This window comes from Salvelinus sp. IW2-2015, linkage group LG23 (genome assembly GCF_002910315.2).
Source record: "Salvelinus sp. IW2-2015 linkage group LG23, ASM291031v2, whole genome shotgun sequence".
Classification (NCBI taxonomy): domain Eukaryota; kingdom Metazoa; phylum Chordata; class Actinopteri; order Salmoniformes; family Salmonidae; genus Salvelinus; species Salvelinus sp. IW2-2015.
In genome coordinates this window covers 35,497,816-35,507,717 of record NC_036863.1, presented here as the reverse complement: position 1 = coordinate 35,507,717, position 9,902 = coordinate 35,497,816, and the positions used below count along the sequence as shown (strand labels likewise).

Below are 9,902 nucleotides of genomic sequence, written 5' to 3'. Positions count from 1 at the left end.
AGCTTCTGTTGGGAAAAATGAACTTGATTACAGTTCATGAGGGTTTCTAATCACACAAGTGAAGTTTTGAAAAGATCTGACCTTTGTTAGCCTTCAACCTGACCCTATGCACCATTTTTAAGGTACTTCCAGTTGACATCAGGAAAGCTGAACCGGTGAAACACATACCCTCCTTGGGGTAGCTCTTATATTAATATTTGAGCTTTAGTCTTTATGTTAAGAACTGACTTTTTAACAGAGGTTAAATGAGTGTGTTACTCATAACAATTCTCTACATAAATCACAGATATTCTCGCAGTAGTTCGAGACCCACTTTAAAATGTTGTAACTCTACTTCCCTCGCCTGCCAAGTGAACAACTGCAACTGCATCTGTGAATTTTTTTTGGAAAAAAAAAATTCCTCTTCGTGAACATCTACCAAATGGTTCAATGTACTATTCTCTTTAAATTACGATAGCATAAAACGCATTTTTTTTTTTTCCTGACACCGTTATGCTTATGTACTTTGACGTGCGAAGCGGTCAAATTGCACCTACTTTTCGTTTTTGACCTTTTCCCAGCAAAATGCCATAACTCAAAAAAGCGCCGCAAGCCTCGACGCCATCTTGTTCGGGCCAACTTCCCTTTACTCCAAACCTACGCTTCGCCGAGTTCGTCTTTGAAATATTTTCCGTTTTAGGAGAAAAGCCGCGCTCGTTTGCCCCTGTGTTCTGCGCTGCCTAATGATGAGTTTATTTCCGCCTTGTGCGGGAATATTTCGAGAATGCCGGAGTGCAAGTCAAAAATTTGTTATTTTATAAAAAACGGCGACCGAAAGTCCGAAAACGATTCTGACAGACTGCCGAAAGAGCTCCCCCGCGCCCTCGGCCGACGCCGTCCGCGATTTTCACACGACAAAGGCGACGTCAGGTAAGGGACCGTACATCTTGCCAATGGGAGAATCTTCATCCATCATACGGCTTCCCGTACCCAGATGCTTTAAGGTATTGTAAGAAGTCGGGAAGTCAGATCCCGTAACTTCCGGATAAGGATTGCTCATAAGGGCTGGTCGGGCGCGGCCTGGGGTGCGAAGCGTGGCTGGGCTCGAGCCGCGGCGGGCGGGAGCAGTTGCTCCGCCGCCCTCTTCTCGCCACCGTTGCGAAGTTTTGTCTGTGGCCACATGCGGGGCTCTCATTGGCGGTCTCGCAAGGGCCGTTTGTGGGGTTTCTTTCGTGGTGGTGTCCTGCGGCAGGCTAAGGCGGACCGGCGAGGGGTTGGGTTTGCGAGGTTGCAGCGGCGACTCTGGGACGCGTTGCGGGCCCCTTCTCTTCGGATCCCCAGCTACGCGTGCTCTCGGCCCCGTTTATCGCGGGGTCTCCGGCGGGTTGCCCTCGGCCGGCGCCTAGCAGCTGACTTAGAACGGTGCGGCCAGGAGGAAATACCGACTTGTTTAATTAAAACAAAAGCACTCGCGAAGGCAAGGTGGGTGTTGACGCGATGTGATTTCTGCCCAGTGCTACTGAATGTCAAGTGAACGAAATTTCAAGGAAGCGCGGTAAAACGGCCGCGCGAGTAACTATGACTCTCTTTAAGGTAGCCAAATGCTCTCGTCATCTAATTAGTGACCGCGCATGAATGGATTTGAACAGAATTCCCACTGTCCCTACCTACTATCTACGCAAACAATCAGCCAAGGGAACGGCCTTGGCAGACATCAGCGGGGAAAGAAGACCCTGTGTGCTTGACTCTAGTCTAGGCACTGTGAAGAAGCACATGAGAGGTGTTAGAATAAGTGGAGCCCTCGGGCCGCCGGTGAAATACCACTTACTCTTATCGTTTTTCACTTACCCGTGAGGCGGGGAGGCGAGCCCCGACGGCTTCTCGCTTCTGGCTATCATAAGCCACCCGGCTCGCGGTCGGGTGCGACCCGCTCCGGGGAACAGTGTGGCAGGTGGGGAGTTTGACTGGGGCGGTACACCTGTCAAGCGTTAACGCAGGGTGCCTAAGGCGAGCTCAGGAGGACAGAACCTCCCGTGGAGCGAAGGGCAAAAGCCGCTTGATCTTGATTTTCAGTATTGAATACAGACCCGTGAAAGCGCTGGCCTCACGATCCTCTGAGTCTTTTTGGGTTAAGGCAGGTGTTCAAAAAACCACTAGGATAACTGGCTGCTCGATCCAGAGTCAGCATTTCAGATTCACCCACCAGCCACCAGGCTATCACCTTGGGAAACCAGGGACCCCGCCAGAGCAAGCTTTCTTGGTGCTGATGAAGAGGTGAGGTGTACGGTGGGGTGATGGGGCCGGAGGGACGGGTCGCGTGGCGACGTCCGGGATGTAGGACCACCTCAATCTCCAGTTCATCAAGTGGTGAATTCCCTCTGGAGTCAGGTATAATATCTGGGAGATTATCATTCTCATTCTGTTATGAAGACACTCACTGTCTACGTTACGGCTGAGTGCAAGGAGGAAACCATGTCTCTGCATTACCAAAATCGCGTGGCTTTGAATAGCTCCTAAACTGCTCATAATCAAATGTTCCTCACAGCGTGGTCACCCCCGTGTCTCCGTTAATGGATATAAAATGAGGACACACGGAACACCGTTGGATCTCACTGTGCAATAGAAGAACTAGACCACTGCTTGGCCGCTATTTCTGTCTCCAGTCTGGGTCTCTGGCAGTAAAACAGAACACTAGAGGAGCCAGATCCCAGAGCTTGTTATTATTCAGTCACATAGGGAACTGTAGGATTGTTCTTTCTCAAACACAGGTGGGTTGTCATTCACATCAGAAACAATTAACGTAATCGTTTGAAAAGATGACAGTGGAGGATATCCTTCATCGGTTGCAATAAGAGTGATGTTGTATTCGGACTGTGTCTCACGATCCAATTCCACAGCAGTTATTAGGGAAAGGTGTTTTTTGATTGACGGGGACAATTTGAAGTATGTGTTCTGCTCAATAGAACATCTTACTTTGCTGTTGGACTCAGAATCTCTGTCCTGTACATAAATTAAGGCAACCTCTGTACCGGCTGGTGAGTTTTCTGGCAATGGTGATTTTAATGACTTAATAAGTATGACTGGGGCGTTGTCATTAATATCAGCGACGTCAACAATAACTTTACATGAAGCAGCCTGACCTGCTCCATCTTTAGCTTTAACTCGCAGCTCAAAGGACGATGTATCTTCAAAATCTATCATTGATTTTATTTTAATCTCTCCACTTTTTGGATCAATAGAGAAAGTATTTTTTGTTTTGATAGAAATATGACTGAATTCATATGTAACCTCTCCATTCGCCCCTTCATCTGCATCGCTGGCACTGACAGTGACCACGGCAGTACCCAATGGAGCGTTTTCAGGCACACTCACCTTATAAATAGACTGCGTAAATACAGGGACATTATCATTAGCATCTAGTACCCGGACCTGTATAACTACTGTGCCAGATTTCTGTGGCTTTCCGCCATCATAAGCTGTCAGAATAAGTGATAGTTCGTCCTGTTTTTCGCGGTCTAGTTCATGCTCTAGTACGATCTCTGCATATTTACCCGTATCAGCACTTGTGTGAACAGACAAGGTGAAATGTTCATTTGCCGATAGACTATAACCCTGAACTGAATTGACTCCCGTATCTGTGTCGAGGGCCTCGTCAATGGAAAATCGCTCTCCTTTATTGGCCGATTCTCTGATCTCTAATTTGATTACTTCATTGGGAAATGTTGGGAAGTTGTCGTTAACATCTTGGATGTCAAGTGTGACACGGTGCAACTCTAGAGGGTTTTCCAAAAAGAAGTCAAAATGCAAAGCACACGACGGCCTTTGTCCGCACAGCTCCTCTCTGTCCATCCGCTCGTTCACRATCAAATCTCCAGTCTTCTGGTTAATGTCGCAGTATCGTGCACTACCTTCGAATTCGATCCTTGGTCTTCTGGTCGACAGTGTTTTTACATCGATGCCCAAATCCTGAGAAAATCTCCCAACCACAGAACCTCGTTTAATTTCTTCTGCAATGGAATAGCGAATATCCCCGACACACTGATGGACGGTCAATAATAGGAAGACAAAGGTGGTCCATCGCCCTCGCCTCAACATGGAACCTCTTCTATATTCCATAATAACTTCAGATTAATCAAMTGATCCCAAACCTCTTAGTATAGGCTATATATACAAAAACGTCTACAAATATGACATCTACCTTGGTAAGAGTATCCAACGTGAAAGGCTTTAAGCAAGAAAGCAGTCGCCACAAAATATAACGACRGATTGGGGGCAGGAGTGGGTGGGTTTCAATGTGTATTTTTGCTTTTGTAAGCCAACAGCGACCCGCTGTGTTACATATCAACATTGACTAAATAAAGGAACGATTTCATTACCAGAGTAGGACWTCGTATGCCAAGCCATGCTGTAGGCTAATGTGTAATATGCATAATCAAATTAACAATATGTGAAGCTGAATTGATCTAATAATCATACTCTTAAGCCTATAAGAAGTCCCATGGTGATGTCATGATTTATACAGACATGCTGCAAACAGAAAACAACAGGGATACAAAGTCATAATGGGGGAAATAGGCCTACAATTATGAAGAATTTCAAACGAAATGCTGAAATTGTACGCTATAGACCGAGGGTATTGAAAGGCTGTTCAGAGTAAAAAAGTTCGATCAACAGTTTGCACAATTAAAAACAATGAACGCAAGATATGTAAGTAACATTTATAGGAAAGCAATCATGCTTTTGGGCTCAGATTAAATGACAACATACAGTACTAGCACAAATATTTACAATCCTACCTCGTTCAAGTCCTTGGTGTCCACTAACGAATCTTGATCTTTGATTTCTTTCCTCAGCGTCTGGTCAGCAGGCAGCGTGTTGTCATTGTAAGATCTGACAAACTTGAAGTCACTGGTGCGTGAGCCCGTTGTCAGGTATGCGTCATAATTGTAAGAACTTACGCAGAGTTCCAGCTCCATCCACCTCTGCATAGTTGGGAGGGAAATACGCGCTGGAATGGCGACTGCTCCATCAAACAACATGCTAGGCTTTCTACTGCGGCAGAACCTCACGGCCAGGATGAGAATAATGAAAGTCAGGAAAAAGGTGGAGACAGAGACAAGACCAATGATCAAATAGGAAGTTAGTTTGGACCTATCATCATAAGCCATGTCTTTCAGTTCTGGAACTTCAGCAAGTTGTCTGATATGAGTAAATAAACATCACAGGTTTTAGAGAGAGAGGACTGTCCGTTATCTTTCACTGATATAACAAGGTTCTGCTTCATACTGTCAGATTCAGAAATGTCGCGCTGTGCCCTGATCTCTCCACTGTGGAGACCATAGTGAAAAAGTCCCGGATCAGTCGATTTCACGATCTGATATGAAAGCCACGCGTTCTGTCCAGAATCAGCATCCACAGCTATCACCTTGGAAACCAGTGACCCGCCAAGCAGCTTTGGGGACCATCTCGGTCATCAAGGAGTTCCCTGCTGGAGCAGGGTATAATATCTGGGGAGAGTTATCATTCTCACTGTTATGAAGACCACCACGTCACGTTACGGCTGAGTGGAGGAGAACATTGTCTCTGGCTACAACGTGGACTTTGAAGCTCCTAACTGCTCATAATCAAATGCTCTCACAGCGTGGATCACCCCCGTGTCTCCGTTGATGGATAAAATGAGGACACCGAACACCGTTGACCTCATGGACAATAGAGAATAGACCACTGTCCGTTCTGTCTCCAGTCTGGGTCTCTGGCAGTAACAGAACACATAGAGGAGCCCGGCTTGTTATTTTCAGTCACATAGGTGCTGTAGGATTGTTCTCAAACTACGGTGGGTTGGTCATTTATATCAGAAATGTGGAAACTCAAAATAACACTRGAAGACAATGACGGCGTTCCTCCATCGGTTGCTATTATGGTGACATCATATTCAGAGATTTGCTCTCGATCCAGAGGGGCGCTGCTTATTAAGGTAAAGTAGTTTTTAATTGAGGATTGGAGTTTAAAAGGTAGGTTTTCCGCAATGTTGCACTTCACTCTGCTGTTCTCTCCATGGTCCTGATCCTTTACATTAATAACAGCTATTCAATGCCCGCTGGGATGTTCTCTGGAATCGGATTGGTGACTGATTTCACAGTTATTGTGGGTGCATTGTCATTTATGTCAGATACTTCAACGAGGACTTTGCAGTGTCCGGCCTGCCCCCCGCCATCCTCTGCCTGTATCTCCACTTCATAAGAAGAGGCCTTTTCGTGGTCAAGCTCGCCAATTGCAGTAATCTCCCCACTGTTTTGGTCAATATTGAATAAACGCTTTGTGTTTTCGGACACATGATTAATGTAATATGTAATGTGACCATTAGCACCTTCATCTTTATCAGTTGCGCTTACCTTGAGCAGGGAGGTACCTTGTGGTGAATTTTCAAAAACGGTTACCGTATACACAGCTTGCGAAAATATTGGACCGTTATCATTTACATCAATTACGAGAATATTTATTGTAACACTACCAGACCGAAGTGGATTCCCCCCGTCAATTGCCGTTAYCATTAGAGAATGTTCACCGTCCTTCTCTCGGTCGAGACTATTTTGCAATACAATTTCAACATACCTTTCTTTGCTGATTTTTGCATCTAAAACAAAATAACCATTTTGACCAAGCACATAGCTTTGAACGGAGTTAATGCCTACATCTAAATCTCGAGCAGAAGCTATTTTATATCTACTGCCTGTTGTTGCAGATTCGCTTATTTCCAGTTTGATTAAATCCTTGGGGAAAAGAGGTGGGTTGTCATTTATGTCCTGTATTTCCAGCCCAATATTGTGCAGCTCCAAAGGATTTTCCAGGATGAACTCAAAATGCAAGATACAGGGTGAGGTAGTTTCACAAAGCGTCTCCCTGTCGATTCTCTCGAGAACAATGAGATCTCCGGAGTCCAAGTCTACTCCACAGTACCGTTTCTCTCCCTGGTAATCAACTCGGGCCTTCCGAACCCTCAGTCGCTTAACATCCAAACGAAGGTCACTACTTAAGCTCCCGATTACATGTTTTGTCTTTGTCTCCTCTGGAACAGAATATCGAATGTCCGCAAAAGAGGCCCGCACGATAGCAAGCAAAAGCATAGCACATTGCAAACGCCATTTAGATCCGCATGATGTAGTAGATACCGACATCTTCACTTACGGCAATCGCATAAACATGAACAAGTATGTAAATAAGCACAGTATCTACACAAAACCCCAAAGGCCAATGGTCTATCTTACAGTACTCCGTGTTATGCTCCGCAATGAAATGGCTGTGTGGATAAATCCTGCTCATATAGCTCAAAACGAAATGGGAGTGTTCCAAAAACCCACAGCTTAGAGTTGGCGAGGAGCGACGCCATGAGGCTACAGGAAAAAACGCAAGAGCGATTAGTGTACAGTCTCTGACTACATGGCCAATACAACTGAATCTAGACGCCGTGCAGCATTTAAATGTGAAATAATACGTTAGAAAGGCCTACTCCATTATGTTTGAGTGCATTTTACAATCTGAAGTTTTAATAGAAGACACCGGACCACTAATTCGTAGATTACTTAGATTAGTTTGCCCTAGCCGTAGCTTCTAACAGCAAACAGCCCGTCAGATAAGACTCCGCTCACAGTGCAGCAGAGGGAGAACCATTTCAGCACCATGGACAGCAGCAGCAGAGCAAACGCCTGATAAAGGGAAAGGAAGGTTTGACCAATAAACACAGTGGGCAGTGACATTTTCAACAACAACAGAACCACATAGAAAAMATTTACATCAACCACAACAGCATCAGCACAACATGAAAGCATGGTTTCTTAAATCAACACAATTCCTTACTGCTGCATGTGTTCTAATCCCCAGCTCTATGTTCAGATCTAATTTGGTCAAGATATGCAGGTTGTACAATCCATCTCATAAAMAAGTTAGCCAGAAGCTATCTGCAGTCGCATCACTGCAACATACAGGTAACTTCCCAAATAAAGGAAACCCCAACATAAAGTGTCTTAATAAGGCGTTGGACCACCAGGAGCCAGAACAGCTTCAATTCACCTTGGAACAGATTATACAAGTGTCTGGAACTCTATTGAAGTGATGCGACATCATTCTTCCACAATAAATTACATATTTAGTTTTTTTGTTGATGGTGGTGGAAAAAACTGTCTCAGGCACTGCTCCAGAATCTCCCATAAGTGTTCAATTGGGTTGAGACACACACACACACACACACACACACACACACACACACACACACACACACACACACACACACACACACACACACACACACACACTGGCGGCAAAATAAATAAATATGCTTCTCTGCATCTCTGCAAATATCTGGGAAAAATATTGAAAGGAATGTGAATCTAATTCCATATATTTGGTTAATGCTTGCTTTTCTAGGCATGCCAGCTAAGATAGTTAGACAGAAGAGTTTCAAGTTTGGGGAAGCAAATTTTCCCCATAAAAATTAATCTTTATAATAAAGCATTCCATGCATCATCGCATTTGCAGACTTATGTAAGATAGCCTACTATTCCTAATGAGATGAGTAGACAACCATGTTAACACCAAAATGTGACAAAGCAACACATTGTAATGCATCTTTAATTAACGCAACACAAAATCAGAGTTGAAATGCAGTTGATTCTTCATTGACACCTATATTATGGAGTCAGAGCACCGCTATTTACAACACTCATGTAAATAAAGCATGTCCTTCGATGGTCATAACACAACTGGTTTGAAGAGTAACTTTTCCTGAATTAATTGAATCGAAATTCTGTCTTGGTTGAGCTGCCATGGTGAGTTGACACAGTAAAGAAAACACAAATCAATCTACAGACAACCCATTACTGTGAGTAACCCATCACTACAGCCTATGCATGTTTTGGTGAATGCAGCAGATGAAATACTGGGCTAACAGCAGCTAACCTTGTTTTGTCATTTTGATGTTGTTTTATTGGCCTAGATTAGAAGATGTACATTTCATGTTGTCAACATACTGTCAACATACTTTAATGAAACAGGCAGGGAGTGCGGCTCGAACCATCAACCTTTTGGTGCGAAGCCCAGCATATATTCTACAAAGGACTGTGCCACAATAGTAAGCTTGAGTGGCAGAGTCGTTATTCACGCTCATAAAAAGGTCACTGCGATACTATGGACGAAACTTTTGTTTGCTGTTTGGAAGCCCGAAACATTCTAGCTAGCTACTAATTCGACTACATCCGCTGAGCAAAATTAGACGACACGAACGATTACCGTTAATAAATCATATTTTTTATGACTAGGTTTGCATGAGCCGATATACAACCATAAAACTGTATCAAACAAAGCTTTACATGCTCACCTGACATTCAGGCAAGGTATTCCTGCTTGGAGTGCAACGTGGCGCTGTTGACCGCGCCCTGAGAAAGGTTCTGCCTGACGCTGCATTCTAGGAGCATTTGTTTTCGTCTATCCGAAGGTAGGCTGGGCTGTGAGAAGACTACTCTAAAGGTATTGTTTGTTTAGAGTAATACTTCTGGCGTGCTTATGCTAAGTGGTGAAATGCTGTTGAAGTAACAATTTGGGTTGATGCATATACAGTACAGTAGTAGGAAATAGCCCAAAAAATAAACACCTCTCTCTTTTTCAGTCTGTTGCACATTATGTGCACACACACACACACACCAGATTCAATCACACAACACACACACACACACACACACACACACCACACACACACACACACACACCACACACACAACAACACACACACACACACCACACACACACACACACACCACACACACACACACAACACAACACACACACCACACACACACACACACAACACAAACCACACACCCACCAACACACACACACAACACGTATTCAGATGTTTTTTTTCATTTGAAAAT

The 9,902-nt window shown here is 44.4% G+C and overlaps 1 protein-coding gene across 1 annotated transcript; it reads right to left on the bottom strand.

Annotated features, from left to right (window-relative positions):
• Positions 1-2,703: 2,703 nt before the first annotated feature.
• LOC111950152 (protocadherin beta-15-like) lies at positions 2,704-4,218 on the bottom strand. The gene has a single exon (XM_023967553.2). It carries the CDS (start codon positions 4,093-4,095, stop codon positions 2,704-2,706), a length of 1,392 nt encoding a protein of 463 aa, XP_023823321.1. The 5' UTR covers positions 4,096-4,218.
• Positions 4,219-9,902: the final 5,684 nt, after the last annotated feature.